The 20,177-nt window shown below is 41.4% G+C and overlaps 2 protein-coding genes across 2 annotated transcripts; both read right to left on the bottom strand.

The window, feature by feature from the left end:
- Positions 1 to 105: 105 nt before the first annotated feature.
- On the bottom strand, positions 106 to 12,309 carry stac (SH3 and cysteine rich domain). Its single transcript, XM_088400878.1, has 11 exons — positions 11,924 to 12,309; positions 10,023 to 10,341; positions 8,447 to 8,580; positions 7,080 to 7,161; positions 6,893 to 6,999; positions 5,904 to 5,985; positions 5,742 to 5,812; positions 4,330 to 4,427; positions 2,253 to 2,304; positions 1,698 to 1,835; positions 106 to 642 (listed from the first exon to the last, which is right to left on the bottom strand). The coding sequence occupies exons 1-11, from the start codon at positions 12,029 to 12,031 to the stop codon at positions 544 to 546; spliced, it is 1,290 nt and encodes a 429-aa protein (XP_088257004.1). The 5' UTR covers positions 12,032 to 12,309; the 3' UTR covers positions 106 to 543.
- Positions 12,310 to 16,699: 4,390 nt separating this feature from the next.
- On the bottom strand, positions 16,700 to 20,127 carry mtfr1l (mitochondrial fission regulator 1-like). Its single transcript, XM_088400737.1, has 8 exons — positions 19,973 to 20,127; positions 19,007 to 19,155; positions 18,769 to 18,876; positions 18,588 to 18,697; positions 18,253 to 18,464; positions 17,816 to 18,191; positions 17,587 to 17,728; positions 16,700 to 17,496 (listed from the first exon to the last, which is right to left on the bottom strand). Exons 2-7 carry the CDS (start codon positions 19,019 to 19,021, stop codon positions 17,611 to 17,613), a joined length of 939 nt encoding a protein of 312 aa, XP_088256863.1. The 5' UTR covers positions 19,022 to 19,155; positions 19,973 to 20,127; the 3' UTR covers positions 16,700 to 17,496; positions 17,587 to 17,610.
- Between the last annotated feature and the right edge of the window lie 50 nt (positions 20,128 to 20,177).

Below are 20,177 nucleotides of genomic sequence, written 5' to 3'. Positions count from 1 at the left end.
TCTGTTTTTGAGAGAAAAAAAGATCTTCCTGGAACAATTTGGATTTACTAAATAGTTTTCAGATTTGACTGAAATGTTGTCAAAACATGATGTTTTGTGAAAAACTTTTTAACTCAGAAGAAAATGACTTTATTTTTGTAAGATGGTGGATTTTTTTTCCTCAAAATATGATTATTTTAAAAAAATATGCACAAATTTGCCTAACGTAACAACTTTCTTTGTTTTCTTTCATTTTCATCCTCCTGTAGTAAAACTTTATTGATGACATATTTTTTTCTTGGACAATGCAATCCACAACTCAATAAAAGCCAGCCATTTTATGGCTTTGTTGAAAGTCTAAATGAAAAGATGAAATCCAGTGATAGCAGCCAAACAAACAAGGCAGCACTTGTATTGTCACGTGCGTCTGTCCTTCTTCTCGTCCACTTTTTGCGATGAAGACATCAGCCGTCCCACCTCATAAGCAGCTTTGACCTCGTTTGTCCTTCAGGTCCGGCGGACGCGGCCATCCCTCGCTCGTCACCTCTCGAGCTTGTTTCCGCCTCACATAATATCGAGAACGTCACAGGGCACGAAGCCTCGTTTCTTGCCGCTCGCCACCCTGATGAAACCGTTGCTTTCGTCCTCACTGCTCACACAGATCTGGTGGGAGAAGATAGTCATGAATTATAGTTAACTCTGTCACTTTTGATTTTTTTCGAGTCAAAAATAGCTATTTAAGTCGGAATTTGTAAATTATTGATATTTATGGCAACTGTGGGAGTTAGCAAAATAAAGCAAGGAAGTTACTTGCTCCAAATAAATTAGCTGTTTTGGTTTTATTTATTTATTTATTTAAAGTGGGGTTCAAAACAAGGCTCTGTAAACTCTTCTTTGTTGTGATAGCAAAACTGAAAACATTTTGTTGAATTCCCCAAATTACAATTTTATATAGTATAGAAAAATGTAAATTAAAACTACATGATTTAAATAAATGGTGTAGGGTAGTTTGCGCGATACCGTCATTACAATATATGTCCAGCAGAGGGCGCTGTCACCCTGTTGACAATTGTTCAACAGTCTCATGAATTCAAACTATTTCATGTAACCTTCCTAATTCTTTAAAAAATGTACTTCAAGTTAAAGTAGGTGTATGACTTTGCTGCACGCTCCGGATAAAAACTGTCTAATTTGTTCCAACTGAGGAATAGGTTAGAACATTTCAAGTCCAAATTGAAGGAGCTCTCAAGTGCCGCTATAAACACACTGAAATGTTCCAGATCATTTTGTGCAACCTGTGCTCTCTTTAAGTGATCACATTACGTCAAATTCTTAGGGAAGAAACCAATCTCGTATTCTGTGGCTTCCTTTCCGCTTGGGGTTTGCTCGCTTGATTTTTCTCCAGAGTCCCGCCATAAGCATTGTGGGGAAAAGGGACCACTCATTAACGTGCATATTTCACATATAAGTCATATGCGGGGGCCACAAAAAAAATTGTGATGTGATGATTCAAGGGTGAGTGATAAAAAAGGACTCCTGGGAGCAGCAGGAACAAAATGCTGCCTTCTTGTCTTAATAGGCCTCAAAACGGGGTCAACGAAGACAATCTCAAATATTATGTTTATTATTTACGACTAAAAATGTTTGTTTGTGGGGAAAGCCGTATGTATTCATGCAGGGCTTTTTGGTAGAGGTTTAAAAAGAAGACCAAATAGTACCTGTCCCTCTTTCAGCGTAATCTGGCCCTGCTCCCTGCAGCCGATGAAGGTCCTGTTACACCTGAAAACCTGATCCCCCACCCGCAATTGATGCGCAAAGGATGCCGGGAAGAAACCGATCCTGTCCTCAATCACCCCCTGGAAAATATTAAACAGATGATAGATGATATGTGAGTTGTTGTTCTTTTGTCCGCTTCCACATTATCGGTTTTACTGGGGAAATTCTCAAAAGGGGCCAGATGTGTGTGTTTATCCACAGCCTGATGAGAAGCAGCAGTGAGAAATGCACAATGAGTTCGCTCGTGGTCTGCTAGCAGCATGCCGCCTCTTATCTCCTTTATTAGGATTCCGTACACACAAACTCTCTTTTCCCGTCTTTTTTGCTGCGATCATTGACTGCTCAGTTTATCAATCAATTCATTTCTTCCAGGTTCATTTAATCGTGCTTGGGGAAAACACACAGTTATTATCATTGCCTTGGAAATGATCCAAAACAATTCATCGTTACTAATAGGCCCAAGAAATCACAGTGTGTGAAGGGAATTTAACGCTTACCTTCCACCAATCACCGTTGGATTCGTCAATAAGTAAAATTCGGTCACCTGCCCTGCAATAAGAAGCAAAACAATGAACGGTTTGTAAACAATTTGTCTATTTTGTGTTGGAAAAAATGAGAGCCTTAGTATGGAAAACATTTGTATAATGTTCATTTTAATTGAAATTTCTATTTACACTCTATTTTATTTTATTGTATCTGAAATGTCTTAATTACACCTGTCTCACCTGACGTCAGAGAAGTAGAGCCAATCAGAGTGAAGGATAGGTAGAATGGGCGTTTTGAAGGGAAAAGTGATATAAAACGTGTTAAATGTTTGTGGAAAACATTCTTGGAGCACTCAAATAACACAACGCTAAAAAGGGGACACTATAAGAGCCAACAAACTGCAGAGTGCTCGGATTTATCGACGTGATTGCAATGCAGTGAAAACCTAATTGCATCCAGTTCACAGTTAGCATAGCCGGCTAGTTAGCGACAGCTAGTCGTGTTCGTAGCTTGTTAGCTGGACGAGCTAATGGCGAAAGCTACGTCAGAGGAGTGAACAAAGACTGTGGAAGACTTTGGACATCCAGAGGAGCTGGACAACAAATGATTCCTCATAGAACATGGAGCGTTTGTGGAAACTGTTTTTCCACTGGAAGGTCACGTCGTCTGCAGAACTGTGAGTACAGTACGCTTATTCTTATGACGAGCACGCCACCTACTGGACGTCCTGTGAACAGTCCTTTAATGTTATCATAAGGTCTGGTTGTATTTCTGTATTTGTTTTTTCTTCTTAAACACTTTATAGCTAAAACAATTTGTGATTTGATATCTCGCTGTCTGTCTATTTATTCTTAAGTTACAGAAATATTGTGTTTTCTAAATTTAGTAATTGGGGCACATTTACTTTGAAACTATATCTTTTTGTTTAATTAAATGGATGTAGCCCAAATGAATCCATCATTTGCATGCTAGCTACCACTAAATATTATTTTAGGTAGGTTTAAACTTTTTTTAAAGACTAAGATTGCATTCTAAAATTTAAAATGTCATTTTTTAACTGACATTTCAAAAGATGTTTCTATTCCTGCCCTATTTGAAGAACATTCCACCATTTTTCTAGTCATTATTATTTTCAAGGTAGCTATTATAGCTCCACATGTCAAATGTCATTTCTTTTAACGAAAAAAAAACACAAGTGGTGCATTAAAATATCAAAACTTCAATTCAACAAGGATGAATCTAAGAACTAAGTGATCGTATTTGTGAAGAAAGTAGCTAGCCCAGTCAGAAACAAAGGTGTCTATCATGTCATTGTCAACAATCCGTTTTACGGCGAGGAATTCTTCTTTTCCAGGAAAATCGTGAATCACTGTGCGCCGTAGTAATTACAAGCATCTGCTTGCAGTCATTGTTGGCAAAGTTTAATGCGCTAAAAAAAAAAGGAAAAGGAACAACTCGACTGAGGAAAATGTGGGTTTTTACGTCATTTCCCTTATTTCCACCTCTTGTGATTGTTGGAGTGCATCTTTATCCTGGTAATAATCACTATTACTGAGAAAATACAGTTCAGAAAAAAAAAAAATCCACATCTAAAGATGCAATGAACATCTTCAGAAAAGGACCGGGTGGAAATTTCTCAAGGACTTGCCTGTTCTCATCATCATTATAATCACAAAATTTTTGAAGTAATCACGTAATCAAGCACAAGTAGAATTTTCTCACTTGCAAGTAAAATTGATAATTTTTAATAATTTTCAAGTGATTGTGTTAGAACCCGTTCGCGGAATACAGGTATCATACTTGTGTAGTGAATTACACAAGTGTGTGCGTCAGAGAGAGTGCACTCTTTAAATCCATTTGAGTAATTTTGTGGGAAGAGGAACAAATTGATGCTTGAGATGAAGGACTGCACGTGATGATTTTCGTTTCCTGTTTTAAAAGTGTGTCAAAGCGTGCGGTGGCCATGATCGGGCGCTTTGACACGAGCAGAAAATGCAGAAAATATTTTTTATATTTTTTGTAAATAATACTGTTTCACCTGCGAGTATTTTTGAAAGAGTTGTGTGTGTGTGTGTTTTGCAAACTAGCCTCATCTCCAGGTCATGGCTCTCCTGGGCAGTAAAACTGTACAAGGCCACGTAGGTGTTGAGCCGGAGTGCATCTTGGTGAAGCTGGCTGTCTTCCAGCTAGACACACACACACACACACAGACACACAACAACAACCACGCATGAGCTGGCGGGTCCCACGCAGCACCTGAACAACAATTTTGAGTCTGTATCGTTCAGACCTTAACGGCATCAAGATTGCCAAGTTGCTTTTCTCAAATAAACTTTTGATGTCGTTTTTGTTTTCATCATTTTCATTTCTGTCCCCGGAGGCCACACAAGCAATTTGCCTTGTGCCTGCTTCCAAGTCATCCGTCAGCCACTCCTTGTGGATGACACATGGCTTCATTACCACCTGGTGCCTCAAGGAAAGCAAAGTTCTGCCATCTTGTAAAAATACCACCTGTGTTTCACTGTCACCCCCCCCGCCCCTCCTCGCCCCGCTCCCAAACACATCTACTTTTCAAGGAGTGTGAAATGTAGCAAGCAGGCTCCACACTGGAGTTAACTGTGACAGAACTGACAACAGCGGAAAAAAATAAAATATATTTTCTGGATCGGTGCTAATTGGGACAACACTTTTCTGACAACTTCCTGCGTGTCCGCCTCTCATCCTATTTTAACTCAAAGGAACAGATTGCGGCTAATCTTGTAAATATAACGTGTGCCAAAGCTATATTTAGATTTGTTTTCATCACTGTCCCAATGTTTGAGAATATACGAGTCTGATTATATATCATCTATCACTCAAATTACACATTTTTTTCTTTGAGTGAACCCAATCGGTTGAATTACCATTTTCCCAGCACGCCTCCATCTGTCTCTGCCTTAGACGGAGCTAATGGACCTGTCGGAGGAAGCATTAACCGTGCGCCGCCAGCTGTGCTCGACCCGCCCAGCACCATGCATTCGAGTTTCTTTGAGAAGCGAGCGGACATTTGTGTATTTTCCTTGTATGGTTATTTATTCACGATTATGTTTGCTCAAATATCTGTGGTGTATTTCCACTGATAACGAGGTATAAACAACAAAAAAATGCACTCAAAAATTTCCTCTGCGCATTCCATCAGGCAAAAAAAATAAAAAAAAGCTCCCAATGATATTTTCATCATCACCCTACAGGAGTTGAGATATTTTTTGTTGCCTTCGGAGAATAAAGTAACGGAAGAGCCGCAGACGCAACCAGTGAGGTCAAGCCTTGGCTCCATCAGCGCAAGTCTGCCGTGCTTGTGTCAGCTCCAATTTGATTTGTTACCGCAGGAAAAAGAACTTTTCCCTCCATTTCCTGGGAACTGAAGCGGTAATGGCGGAGGGCATTCAAGATGAGTGATGCGAGGCTGTATTTTTCGACTCACCAGTGTAGCGAACAAATGGATTTGAAATATTTCTCACCTCAGAATCGTGGGGTGTTCTCTCCGGCTGATGTCGGTAGTGCTCAGCCCCGTTTTCCAGAACCGTGAAAACTGAGTGAAAATATACACACGATAAATTGCAAGCTCCTCATTGGATGGATGGCAGAATCGTGAAAAATCAAAATTTTTCCACAACCCTCACCATCATCGCTGTGTTTTCTTGACAGTGCCTGGCGGCTGCCGTGAGCCACCGCTTCCTCCGGGACGTTATCCAAGTCACTGGTCTGCAAAGAAATCTGATTTCAATTCGACAATTCTAAAACAACAATACGTTGAACGGAGTCATAGCGGCGGGAATGGTCAGTGACGGCAAATAACAAAGGCCCCGTGAGTGTAGACAGAGCATGTTTCCGAGCTTGCATTCGTATACTATTTCCATAACACACACACGCACACACACAGCTGCACAAACAGCTTGACTGTCTTTTCCATTGTCATTATACAGTGGCACAAATCCAGCGGAGAAAAACGACATAAGTAATACAGCGCCGTGATTCATTTGCAAAATTAGTATGCACTCGTCAATCATACCAGTGTTGTTTATTGGAATAATTTCCCCAATGTCCAATTTTCCCTGTTCCTGCTGACTCTGTGTTCCTGTTCCTGTATAGCATCGTCATACCTTTGTGTGTCACTGAAACAGCCTAGCGGGGCAAAATTAGCAATTTGAGCTTCCAAATGTTCAAACATTTAACGTGCAATCTTATCGTCATGTCGTCTGCAGGACTACGACGAGTGGCAAGTTTAGCACCCACTCTTTGGGGATCGTAATAAATTAAGCCCGAAGAGTTTTCTGACTATGAAGTGAAAATGTCACCGTTCCATGCGCAGAGGTGGCCTGAGAGCGTTTATAATCAGTCCAATTCATCTCGAGGGCTGTAACATGAGCACGACAGCTCCCTTCATGACCGCTAAGACCAGAATGCCTTTATTGGTAGTGTTTATGACTCCGCTGAGGTGGTATCTATTTGCTCCATCAGCTACAACTTGTCAAAGGCAGCGGTACCAAATAAACAAAGTGTGTGAGGTGGACCGACAGTGAGATGCATGGCTCTCCACGACGTACTGTAGTGAGGAGAACTAATGGAATGTTTCAAAAAGATATTACCAATCAACTTTGAATGACCTTACCGAATTTCTTTGTGGAGATTCGGAGCCACTAGCCCGTTTGGACTTTTGAGCCAACGACGTCCCGAATCTGAGGGCCTCGTAGACGGGGTCGACTTTATTCCCGCAAGCTGTAGTGGTACAAAAAAAAATATTTTTAAAAAGTCTTGTCAATAAATTGGATAATGTATTGGTAAGTTAGGCCGCTTACCGATGGGCATGACTTCTTTGATGCAGCCGTATTGTTCCTGAATTAATAACGGCGAGCTGTAGTACCGCCGGAAGCCTTTAGGCTAGCAAGAAACACAATAATACAATGATAATAATGGAATATTGCCATTTTGGCACCAGCCCAAGTCTCAAAACATCAAAGTCAACTAAAACAGTTAATAACAAGCACTGATGGAAATAGCAGCAGACCAAGACCTCGGTGCAAATGAAGTCATAGAAATAGTCTCGGTCGTCGAGCAAGCTAATGGAGAAGCGATGGGAATGAGAAGTCGGAATATCACCTTTGCGGCAAATGACATTAAATGTGAATTAAAAGAAAGTGAATGATTACCGCCTTAAATCATGCATGACCGTCATAAATCATCCGTCTAAATCTACAGATGGCTTTCGGTAAAGCGGGAGAGTAAAGTTGTGTGACCTCCAATAAGGACAACTGAAATCTTCCATTATTCACCACAAACTACAACAATAAACCAAACTGCGCTATAAATATTAGCTCATAAAAACATATTCCTAATGTTATGTCCGTGAGTGACGCAATAGATGTCCGAGCTTTTGCTTAGCGTTCTCAGGCTGAAGGGAAACAAGCATGCCCGCAGAAGTTAAGAGAGGCAAATTTAGAGTCCAATCCCACAGGGGGAAACTTTGTCCTCTTTAACCTCTCAACCTGATTTTCCACTCCTGAGAGCCAATCACTTCCTTGCTCTCTTTCCACTCATTCCCTAACAGGATGAGTTTGTAATACAAGGATCAAAAAACATTTTACAAAGACAGTTCCTGTTTAGGTTTACGGAAAATAAAAATAGGTTTGACATTCGAAAATATTTTGTCCGGGGCTGCAGGAACATTCCAAAGTCTCACTCGCATTGGTTGGCAGTTTAAGTTGTTGTTTGGTTTGCTTCATAAAAGCTCTAGAATTTGTGACTGTGACCTCCATGAGGTCAACAACAAAGCCCCTCAAGCATCGTCGCATCCATCCTGTGACGTTAATAGATCGACGGTGACGTGGGGCGGCGGGGGTCAGGGGTTTGGTGTCGGTGGCGTGCATGGTGACAATTAGCTTGCAGATTGACTGGCAGAGGGATGATATAATGAGGAGGTGGAGGAGGATGACGAGGATGGGTGGATGGCAGATGTACCGGCACACTCACACATACACTAAAGTGTGATTTCTGAATATGCGCATTCTGGTGAGGGATAAACCAATACTAATTATTTCATGTGATTTCAAGTTGATATATGTTTTAGTAATTCATTATGTCAGTCAAACATCTCCAATGGCAATAGTGATGACATCATGAATGTGATCCCAGGCGATGCACATTTCATGAAGACAGGCGCTCTCACCAGTTTGCCCATGCAGCGCTGCTGCCCGACGCCGTTCTCGCACTTGTGGTGAAGGCTCATCTTGCAGGCTTTGCAACGGAGCCCGTGCTTAGCCGTGTTGCCCGCCAGGAACACCACGTGTTTGGCTGTGGTACCTGAAACAAAAATGGATGTTTCACATATGCTTGCAGTCTGTTGACATTTCCCCCACAGTACAAAAAAAAAGATGCTTATGTAATTTCGCAGTTGATGGAGAGGCCAGCACATAGATTTAAAAAGCCAATTTCCCATTAAAGCGAGATCAGAAGCCACCACGCATCAGTCAATGGCGACTGCTCGCATCCTACACAAAGGAGGTCAGTTTGTTTAATAGTTCTGCGTCTGTGCTTGTGTATTGATTGCTCAGTGTGCAATTGCTCTGGCCCCGCCCACGCTCTGTCCATGTGAAAATGTGGACAACTATTGATCACATTTTTTAATATGTTTTTTTTTTACACTGTCAAGTCTTAATTGCTAATCTGCTATGCTAATTGCTAATTTGCTACTTATTGTGAAGTTTAATGAATTGAATTTGCCCATACCTCAAGGCAACAATGTACTTTTATTTAAGTATTGCTTTGAGGTACTTTTATACAAAACAGTTAGTGATAGCACACACATGCCCCTGCTGTCGATCAGCTCGTTCGGTGTGACTCACTCCAACGTGGAAACAATACGCCTCCATGCTAGCAGTTTAGCGGTCCGACCACAAACTGACAGCTGGGCAATGGTGGGTGGTTTGGGGGGGGTCTCAGTGTATGCGTGTTCAGTAGTAATTTTGAGAGTATTTAGCGTGTATGAGAGGTAATCCCAAATTTTACGACCTCTCACATATTCCTCCGCGGAATTGTAATCTCACAAATGTGTGATGGGACACTTGAAAATTGACCTCTGTTTATTTCTATCTATCACCAGCACAACTTTTTTTTTTTTTGCTTTCAGAATAGCATTGATCCATTAATCCAGCAGTATTACTTTCCGCCCTCATACTTCCTACCTACAAATCGACCTAGCCGGTTCTGTAGACTAATTTGTTTGTTTTTGCTGTGATAAAATAAGCCCCGCCTCCTCCCCTCAAATGACTAATTGACTGCATTTATTACAACACTTCACTGGTTTAAAGATGTTAAAATACTATTATTCCAAGCCCCCCCCCCCCCACTCCCCTCATGTAAATTACATTTCACACTCAGTCAGACACACAAACATGTCCTTCGCCCACGTAGGTGTTTATTTAATTAGCAACTCGCTGCAATCCATAAGACAGCGTCGCTCGGCGTGCAGGTATTTTTATTATATGCCAGTGAATGTAATTCACTTTTACTTTGCGCCAAATCAAATTATCTTTCTGCCTCAAGCTTTAAATAAAATAAGTAAAGCAAAAGGTTTAGACTCCCGCTCTCTATGCTGTGATGTAAATCTTACATATTTATGATTAAATATATGCTTACAATTCTTATAATGGCGGATAGATGATGTAAGAAGCAGGTGGGCGTTTAAAGTTGGTACATAATTGACCTCTTGACTTGGATTCATGTACTGTTAACTAACCCCATACCTACGATCATGTGGTTGCAAACGTCGCAAAAGGTGGGCTTCTTGAAGATGTGCTCCATGAAGCAATGTCCGGCCGAGTCCACCTGCAGAGGGTTGCGTGTCTGCGAACGCGACGTGGGGGGAGGAGCAGAAGGGATGGCGGGGGGCACGGGCGGGATGGGCGGGCCGCTGGTACCGATGTTGTACAGGTGCCCCGTGCTGCCGCTCACATCGGAGAGGAGCTCCGTCTTGTTGTCGCCGCCGCTTCGGAAGAAGTTGTCGGCGCTCTTGCTGCGGATGCTTTTGGTTTTGAAGGACAGCGAGCGCTTGAGCTTCTGAAGCTGGAAGGAACAAAATACAATTGACTCTTTGGAATGCAATTGCTAAAAAGCTTCCCCACCAGGACGCTAATGTAGTTCTTTCCGGCCATGAAGTTTGTCAATCTCATTAGCTTCCACAATGACAAGCCTTCATTTCATCTGGTCCTCCTTCAGATGGTTTATAAAGAATCCCTTTGCTACTGTAATGAGACTGAAGGGCTCTTATCCAACGGAATTGATTCAGTTTTGACGTAATCGAAGGCCGGAGAAGAACTCCTAATGAGGCTTTGTGTCCAAATTAAGCCGCACAATGCCAAGAGGAATTTTTTTTTTGCAATTGCTCATGAAGATGCTCCCTCTTATTCTCATGTAAATGACACGTTTTGCATAGCATCATTCAAAACAAATTGCGCCTAGATTCAAGTGTTTATCATTAAAGCTTCGTTGCGGAGAGAATCAATAAATCCTCGGGGTGATGACTGATCAATTTGGCAAACTCACACGACTGTGGTGGGTGGCCAGGACCAACGAGGCCTTCCCTGATCTGAGCACTGAGATATAATTACCATCTAAATTCCAATATTTACTCTTGAAATTGTAGTCATTAAAATGCACGGTTCAAAGTTTTCCCGGGAGATAATTTGATGGTTTTAAGGGCAGCACATGCTTTGCTTGATAGCAGTTAACTTCCAAGGCACATGAAGCATGGGAGCTTAAGGGTGAGGATGACACCTAATCAAATGTAGCACCATCAAAAACACATTAAATGAGACTTAAGGAAAAGCATAATCTACTGGGTGAGCTCGTTAATTTATGGCGTTGCTTAAATATATTATTGCACTAACCCTCCTGCGTGCAGAATTGAGAGCGAATTAAAAATAAATTTACAAGCATTTTTTGGGGGGGGTCATTTTGACCCGCAATATCACAGGAGGGTTTCTAATGTGCGTCAACATATGACCATGTCTCACCTTCCGTTTGGGATGTTCAGGCCTCACAGTAGTCTTTCAAAAAGGGATAAGGAAAAAAAAAACAAATATAATTTTATTTCTGTGCAGGGAACTGCGTAGAAGTATTTAGCCTTTCGCCTGCGTTCTTGTCTACGTCATCTTTTATAGGACAGATATATTTGGATAATTTACAACCACCAAAATGACCACTAAAGTAAGTCCTTATGAAGGAAGATTCGAAGCGCAGGGTATCCCAAACTTGGACTTGAAGCCTGTTTTGGGTCGTAGTTTGGAAAACCCGCTTTAGGTCACCACATTCGGTATTCTCATGACCAAAAACTGTGGCTTGAATGTAATAATTCCTTTGGATTGACACAGAGCTGCTTCTAATTAAACAACGCTGGATCTGCGTGACGCATTGAACATGAATTAAGTCATCATCTTTCGGTAGGAGAGGCGGTACGGGTCTTTTTGACCCGTAGGCCAGACCCATGCAGCAAATGGTGCAAATAATTGCACTCTGAAGAAACTGTTTGTTCCTTATTGAGAGCAAATGAGGTCATAGAAGTAAAAGGGTTTTAATTTATTGGAGCCATTACTTTCGAAACTTGAGTTGAATTTTTTTTTTAAGTAACTTTTAAGGAAGTCCTTACCTTAGTCTCTTGGTTGGAAGTGTTGCTCGGGGATTTGGGAGTCTCATTCTGCTCGTCTTCTTTTCCCCCGCAACTCTCCTCCTGGGCAGAGTTGGCCGGCGGGATCATAATTTCAGTTTCTAAATATAAAAAAAAGTAGAATGCGTTTCCTCCTCTTCTTCTCCTCCTCCTCCTGGCAATGTTTACATCGTGTTCATGATGGTCACCGTGACCCGAGCAGGGGTCAGCCAGAAGCGCCCTGTACTAATCACATGGGAACATACGAGAAGGTGTGGTTAACAAGTCCAAAGTGAAAGTAAAGAGAAAAGAAAGTCCGGGGTTGCTGGAGAGAGTGGTGAGCTTCTTCCTCTGTGGTTGGTGCGTAAAGACTCCACAAGCATGCTGTGCTCCACTATGAGCTGGAGAGAGAGAAAGGGAGGGAGGGAGGAAGGGAGGACAGGAGGGAGGATCTATTTGGTCGTACACGAAATTATGCTCCCAGTCAACATTAGAGCATTTGATAGTATATCTGTGCCAGCAGATGGCACTGTTTTTTTTTTAGTGATGACTTTATATTAAATACAGAGCAGTGATTTATTCATTTATCATAAGTATGATAAGATACAGTATGAAATTCAAAGGTATGATTTGAACTTTTATGAAGCACCACGGCCACCAGAGGAAAGAAATATATCGGTCTTTTGGGCAAGAAAATACTTTTCTTGCAGTATAAGGCGCGGCTGTTGAAGTGAGACATCCCTCGAGGCTTCCTCCCCCTGTGACGCCACGTCCTTGAAGTTTCATTGTGGGACGGAGGAAGAAGGCGCCAGACTGCAGCCTCCTCACTCTGACGGGGACGCAAACACCCACCGACACGCACACGACGAGCCAACTGAGCACTTCCTGCTCAGCTTCCGATTCCCTCCTCGAAAAAAAAAAAAAATGTGTATATATATCTTTATATACTACGTATAGATAGATAGATATAGATAGATATATAGATATATATAGATAATATTTTATATATATTTTATATATAATGATATATATATATATATATATATATATATCAAGTCAAAGTCTGCTTTATTGTCAATTTCTTCACATGCCAAGACACACAGAGATCGAAATTACGTTACAAATTAAATTATAAATGTATATATATATATAAATATGTATTAAAAATATAGATAGATAGATAGATAGATAGATAGATAGATAGATAGATAGATAGATAGATAGATAGATAGATAGATAGATAGATAGATAGATAGATAGATAGATAGATAGATAGATAGATAGATAGATAGATATAATATTTTGTATAAATATAGATAGATAGACAGATCGATAGATAGATCCTTTGAAAATCAGCTGGCAACACTGGAAATAAAAAAATAAATAAAAGCCCACAGCAACAGGGGGTTAATTATTCCAAATGGAGGGTTTCATCACACCTCTGCTATTTCTACTATCACTGCGATTAGAACACTGAGACCTGGACCGTAATGGACATGATGTCTTTGAGAGGAAAAACAGCATCATCTTTTCTTAGAAAGTATATCCCAGAAGTGCAGAATGTTCCCTGTGAAACATGTGGTCAGTGTCTCAAGAGGAGTAATGATGACGAGGAAACATGGAAACAGGCGCTGGCAAGGAATGGAGTTCCATTCGAGTGTTTTGATTGACATTTGTATTCACGCTGATGACGTGGTGAATAATGGGCCGCTCGCTTGTTTTCCAAGAGCTCTATTCTGAATATTTAGTTGCTTCTCCACACGTTATTGTGATGTACGAACAACCACGTCACCGTACCAGCTATTTTTGGACTCGTCCAGATGTCGAAACCAGTGTAGAAATCACTATAATTAGTGGCTTCTTAACGGAGGCGAAGGGAAAAAAAAAAAGAGAGCTGGATAAAGACAAATGAAATAAAAGTTATAATCCATACAAATTCATCCATCCATCTGTTATGCTCAGTCAATGAAAAAAATTCTAATTCTAAAACTAAGCTAAAATAATGCTGAAAAAATATTAATCATAACGTTGCTTTTAAAAGTAATTAAACTTGGTAAATTTTCAAAACTAAAAAATCAAGATGAAATTTAAAAAAACAAATATTTTAAAAACTAAAAAAATCAAGATGAAATTTAAAAAAACAAATAACTATAATTAAAAGGTTTGTATTTACATTTATTTGGAAAGACGGACAGAACGGACAGTTTTCAGCATCAGAAAATCCATATATATCTATTTATATATTTGAAAGAATTATTCTAGTTGCAGCACATAATCAAATCCCCACACCAGCATGTTGCAATACTCAAAGTTTTCCCTCCCTCGCAGTCTCCAAATTTGAATACATTACAATACAGTGAGTACTGGATGATCCAACACTCTTATCTCGTCAAATAAAAGGAAGAACATTAAATGTCACGTTCTATTAAATGCTTGAAATAGCCCTTTAATGCCTGTCATCTAAAAGTGTGCCAATTACCAACTTGACATTACACACACACGCACACACAACCTTCACAGCATGTGTTACAGCGGTGAGCAAATAGATTCCCTGAGAACCGAGGCTAATTAGGCGATCTTATTATGAGCTGTCCTAGGAATAGTCTCTGCAGGGTACATGACAAAGTAATGAGATACCGGCGTCTTTGTGGCCATATGAATCCGAGTTAGGTTAAATGATATTAAACGACATTATGGGGGAAAAAAATGCTACGTCTGTAGCATTTAGCTACAAGCACATTGGGATATATTCGCCAGTCAAAAATTTTACTCGTATTTATCAAGACTTCATTGAAGTTAGCCTTTGAATGAAGTTATAAATCTTATGCTAATTTCACCGCGCGTTTATTTAGCATTCTGAAAACCGTTTGAAATGCCAAACACTTTCCTCCCGCTGCGACCAAGCTCAAAGCCATTCGTTCGTTTCATGATGTTTCTATCATTTGATGGAACGGCGCCGCTGACCTTAACCGGTCTCCAGCTGGCCATCTCGGACTCGGTGCGCGGCGGTCAGCGCTAACGAGGCGGCGGCTAAAAACAGAACGGAAGGAAGCAGCCGCTGACTTTGGGGACAGCTTTGCTTTCAATTGCAGTAGCGTCATCCACTAAATGGATTCTTACATGCTGTTTATTTTTTTTTCTGCATTCATAATATGTTTCGACCCCAAAAATAACACCATTTATATTGTCGACTTATGAACTCATCAAAATCTATTAATACTCAAGGTGACCTCTGACCTCTGTATGACTTTTTGTTCTTATGCTCTTTTACTACTAGAGTCTTCAAAACAATTAAGCCTACCCTGCTTTTTTTAGCTAAGCTAGCAGTTGTTTTTGAGCGCCAAATCAGACTAATTAGCATCAAGCGACGCTGCAGCTAATTGCGCGTCTGCTAGCTACGCACAAAGCGAACAATCAACTGTTCTACCTCTGTGTCGTTAGCGCCAAACAATACCGCACAGGCCTTAAGTGCCACAAACAGCTGCACGGTTCACTTAAGTTCTACTACGATATGAATGCGAACGGGCATCCCGTTGAGTCCTAAGTGATCGGCTTTGTGTCTCGATGACGCGGATGGATGCTTGGGAGGGGGTAAGAGGGCACAACGCCTGTCTTCCTCCAGACCTTTGTCATCCGCTCTGCGTCAGTTTATGGCAGTTGCTAAGATACAGTGATCAGATCAATCAAATGGAGCAAAAAAAGGAGGGTGGAGGGGGGGGGGGGCAGTTCCTTGGCAAAATCTCTCTTTTTAGCCAGGCAGATGATCATGTTATCACTTGATCAACTCAAAAGCTGCACATTGGAGAGCTCGTGGGATCATCGGAGCATTCTGCTCTGGTATTTCCTTTTTCCTAAGTGGAAGCTTACTCAGCCTGGAAATGGGAGTGAGTCACAATCTGGCATTGGGAAGTAAAAAAAAAAAGTCAAAGCCATTTCCCATTTTCGTTTAATACTCACAGGATAGCACTTTTCTTTTTCATTTGGCAGATTTTAGACTCACGTTTCGGATTGGGGTGGGGAAAGGCAAAGTTTGGAAATGTGACCCAAGAGCCAAGCTATTTCCCGTCACTAGTTGGGAGGATGCGACATGTTAAAGACTATTAACTGTGACAACACCTGCGGTCTGCAAACAACAGCTGCTAGAATGCTTGCTCTTACCCTAGTTTGGTTTCAGCACAGCTGTAATTCAGAATGATGAATGCTCACCACAGCACTGCTCAACATATTTTGGCAGGCTCATCAATCAGTAAAAAAACAAAATGACAAAATTATGTCCGTAAAATGAAGTACAGCAGCTAACAAACAGGCTGGTGGAGGAAAGAAAAAAAGGGGTCCACTGAAATAGGTGGAGGAAAAAAACCAATTGTATAGATATAGCAGGAATAAAGTAGCAAAAAAAATGTTAAACAGCTCTATATTTAACAGAGACTAATTATGATAGTCTCATTTACGGATCCCCCCAGACATTTATCAAGACCTACATTCAGATGGATGTTCAAGGTGGAGGTGAACTGAACTAGGCCAAAGACTCTCTCAGAAAATAGACCGTGTCTCACTTAGGAGTAGCTTTATTTTGGAAAAAAAAAAAAAAAAAAGGAGGGAATGGGCCAGAGTGTATGATAATAATGTTTGATTAGGGTGATTAATTACCATAATGGAGCTAATCCCTTTTTCAGACGTTTAGATGAGCTCATCTGCCCTCTTGTGGTAACATTTCAAACTGCACCAGGACAAGTTTTACCCTTAGACATGATGCTGTTAGTCAAAGACCAAACGATCTTAGTTTCAAAACATTTGCCCATTTTTATTTACAAATCAATACATAAAAAAACAACATGCATATTCTAGCAATGTAGAATTGTGTTCAACCCAACAAAGAGGCTCAATGGTGAGAAACCGAGGTATAATTGAACTTGTCAGGTGACTATGAAATGTCTTCATTTAATAGTGATAGAAGGGAAAAGAATGCAAGGTGAAATAAAAGTGGCATAACAGCAAGCCTTTTCGTGGTGGGGTCATTCCAACATATTTTTGGTAATTTGGTGAAGGGGGGCAAAAAATAGCACACTAAACAAATGTTAACAAAAATGGTTAGGCAATAAGGAACGGGCTGATAAAAATGGAGTTGTGGCACAATCGGGGGTGGGTGGGTGAATAAAATCAGGCATCTGAACAGGCAACAGACGTGCGGTAAGGCGTCACCAGGAATATTTATCATCACCACTCATCTCCTGTACAAAGTTATGAGAAAACACATATAGGTCCTCCCGCCCTCCTGTTTGAGCAATTTAAACTCAACGTATACACTGACTTTAAACTGTACTCGCAAACCTATTCAAGTAGGATATAGAAAGTGGAAAGAAAAAACATCCCAATTAAAAACCGTCCTTTTGGATGGCTAAAAAGTGCTCCTTATTGGGTCACTGGTCACTCCTCAGTTGAAACAGTCTGTTGAGTTATTGTTCGGAAACCTGGAGCAAAAATTGGACTATGAGAGATTTGTTGACTAACAGGCAGCTACTGCATTGAGGTCTGAGGAGCGAGGCTGCAAACCATGACAGTTCACGGGAGAAGGCCTGAAAACAAGCAGGGAGATAAAAACACTTCAAGACGTAGGACCATACTAGCGTCATAATATCGTGTGGATAAAAACACATTGCACTTACATGGAGCAGCGGCAACAGGGTCAACTAATTGGGTTTGCCAGCAATGCTGTCTTCTTCCTTCAGGACAAATTTTTTCCTTAGTGCTTCAGAGATCAGAGAAGCCGAGTCCTCCTCTCTCAGGGACGTGCAGCCTCTGTTAAATCTGACGTTGATTAAAAAAAAGAAATTTTTAAAGGGGCAGACTTGCGTGGTAGTAGATGTGTGAAGTAATATTTCAAAAAGTTTGTACCTGTCTTTGCTCATCTTCATACGGTTCATGTCCTTCAGGATGTCCATCACGTCTGCAAAGCTGGTGGACTTGGACAACGACACCGTGTCCTCCTCCGCCTCGCGGTAGTCCATGCTGGGCCTGTCCAGGTCAAAGGTGGCCGACGCCGTCATGGAAACCGGCGGCAGGGGATCGGGGACCAACTCCGAGACCACAGACACCATATCCTTTTCGTCGTCTTCCTCTTCCTCCTCCTCTTCCTCTGTGACGTCGCTAATGACAAAAGAGGCGGCTACCGTGGCCGCCGGCTGGTAGGGGGCGGTCTCGAAGGGCGCCATGGAAAAGCTCATGGTGGTGTCGTCAGGTGAGAGCAGGTCAGGAGTCAACGGGTTGGATCCTGGAATTAATTATATAATCAAACGTCTTTTTTTGGGGGGGGTTAACTATAATGGATTTACCAGTGTCCTCGGCCACAATCTTTGCAATCTGCGCTCGAAGTTTGCTCAGCTCATCCTGCAGAGCAGTGGTGCGGTTGAGCGCAGTCACCCCAGGTTTCCTCAGGCCCTCCATCCGCTTGCCCTCCCGTCGGAAGTTGGGCACTGACGAGTTCCTGTGTAGCACCAGCAGCGGCGTGGGCCTCCATTCGTGTTTGAGAGGGCGACTGTCACTCCTGGAAGAAAAAAAGGTAAAAAAAAAAACTCACAGGGTAAGCTTCTAACTTGTGTAGAAAATTGAACCCGATTCAAATTGTTCCACTTTCATAAATCAGATAAATTCCTCTATTTGTCTTTACCGCACTCTGGCATACGTCTCCTCTTCATCTGCAACAATCCAGGCAATATCTGCCAGGGTTGGAACCATGGGGCCATCCATAGGGCGAAGTGAGGGAAGACCAGGTAGTTCCTGATGTTCACGAGTTAAATTAATGCATCTTATATTACATAAAGGGAGTTTCAAAAATGAGGGGGCAGTACCTGGAAACATGCCCTTTGTGGGGGTTTGAGTGGAAGAGTGGAGCCTATTCTCCTCACCACGCTTCGAGTGGATCCGTGAGGCTTGTTTTGCCAGATAGGAATAACATCCTGCAACAAAAAAAGGCAAAGACTGCATCTCTGAACATCTAGACTCCAGGATGTTTCCGCTGGCGAAAAATGGCAGTGTGAAAACGGTAGTGCTAATTGATGCGGCGTCTAAAACAAAGTGCTGTCTTACTGTTTGGGTTTCCATGGTGACGGCTCAGCTTGATGAGGAGCACCGATGCTTTGGTGCTCTTAGTGGATCAAGACTGAGCAGTTCAATGAACAGATGCTGCGTTAATCTGACAACTCACGGGATGTAAATTGGAGATTAGTCAGGAGCATCTGTTGGGGAGACACAATCAGAGAGACAGAAGACATCAACTAACTTTGGACGAATGAACAACAAAATTGGGCTCAGATTTGCTTCGTTGTACATTAACACAATTTGTGCATATGATGTGATTAGACTGATTTAAACTGGATTATGTGGAATGAATAAAGAGTCATTCTGCCTTAAAAGGGATGAATGGAACTTATACTTTTAATTATTTGTATAGTATCAGAATCTGTAAATTTGACGCTTGGTAGATTTTCTTTTGCAATCAATTAATTCCCTGTCATTCATCAAGACTTGTGCTGTTTTGTGCACAGTGAGTAGTCTAATGGCGCCATCTGGTGGCAATTTGGTGTCAAGGACGGACGTTGAAGTGACTTAATGGGTTGCCCTTTAAACATATGCAATGTTTTGCCACTATCTTGTGGCATCTATAGGCAATTACTAACCTTTTTGGGTAACACCGGGTAGTATATTTAAATTGGGGACAAAAAATAAATCACCGTCTCCAATTTGTTATGACGTCAAATTTACCTGGTTAATTCAATCGGGGGGGAGGGGTCACTATATCATCTTCAAATCGTGATGTCACCGTTTACGCACGTTTCCAATTTTTTTTCTTTCGATGATTAAAAAGTAGAAGGATGCCAAAGTGCGTGAGTGCAGACAGCGTCATTGGATTATTAGCACCGGCGGCTAACGGTATCAAATACAATAGGCCGTTTATTAGCTTCGGTAGCAGACGATGATCCTAAAGTATACGATTTCCCAGGCGCTGCGTTTGAATTCAAAGATAAAAACTAAAAACACACAATCGAAACTTACGGCAAACGAAAGATGTGAGATTCGAAGTGGTAGATTATATCCGAGGCGAAGTTTCTCCTTTTCGTCTTTCACTGTTGTGATGTCCATTGGCGGAAGCCGGTGTTCAAATTCCGGTGATGGAATTGAGAAGATTTTGTATCGTAGCGCCTCTAGCGGTTGCACCGAACACTTTTCAATCAAAGGTTATTTTTAACTTCAAGCAAAT

This window comes from Syngnathus floridae, chromosome 16, assembly GCF_059516105.1.
Source record: "Syngnathus floridae isolate MCC-2025c chromosome 16, RoL_Sflo_1.0, whole genome shotgun sequence".
Classification (NCBI taxonomy): Eukaryota; Metazoa; Chordata; class Actinopteri; order Syngnathiformes; family Syngnathidae; genus Syngnathus; species Syngnathus floridae.
The sequence above is the reverse complement of the archived record's forward strand: the minus strand, read 5'-3'. Positions and strand labels throughout refer to the sequence as shown.

Excerpts from the sequence above, each read along its gene's own strand:
- stac (XM_088400878.1), bottom strand. The coding sequence starts at position 12,031 with ATGATCCCGCCGGCCAACTCTGCCCAGGAGGAGAGTTGCGGGGGAAAA. Across the intron at positions 8,581-10,022 it reads TTGCAACCACATGATCGTAG|GTACCACAGCCAAACACGTG; the intron begins GTATGGGGTTAG and ends TTTTTGTTTCAG. Across the intron at positions 2,305-4,329 it reads AGCCATGACCTGGAGATGAG|GGCAGGTGACCGAATTTTAC; the intron begins GCTAGTTTGCAA and ends TTCTTATTGCAG.
- mtfr1l (XM_088400737.1), bottom strand. Across the intron at positions 18,192-18,252 it reads GATTGTGGCCGAGGACACTG|GATCCAACCCGTTGACTCCT; the intron begins GTAAATCCATTA and ends AATTAATTCCAG. Across the intron at positions 17,729-17,815 it reads ATGAAGATGAGCAAAGACAG|ATTTAACAGAGGCTGCACGT; the intron begins GTACAAACTTTT and ends AATCAACGTCAG.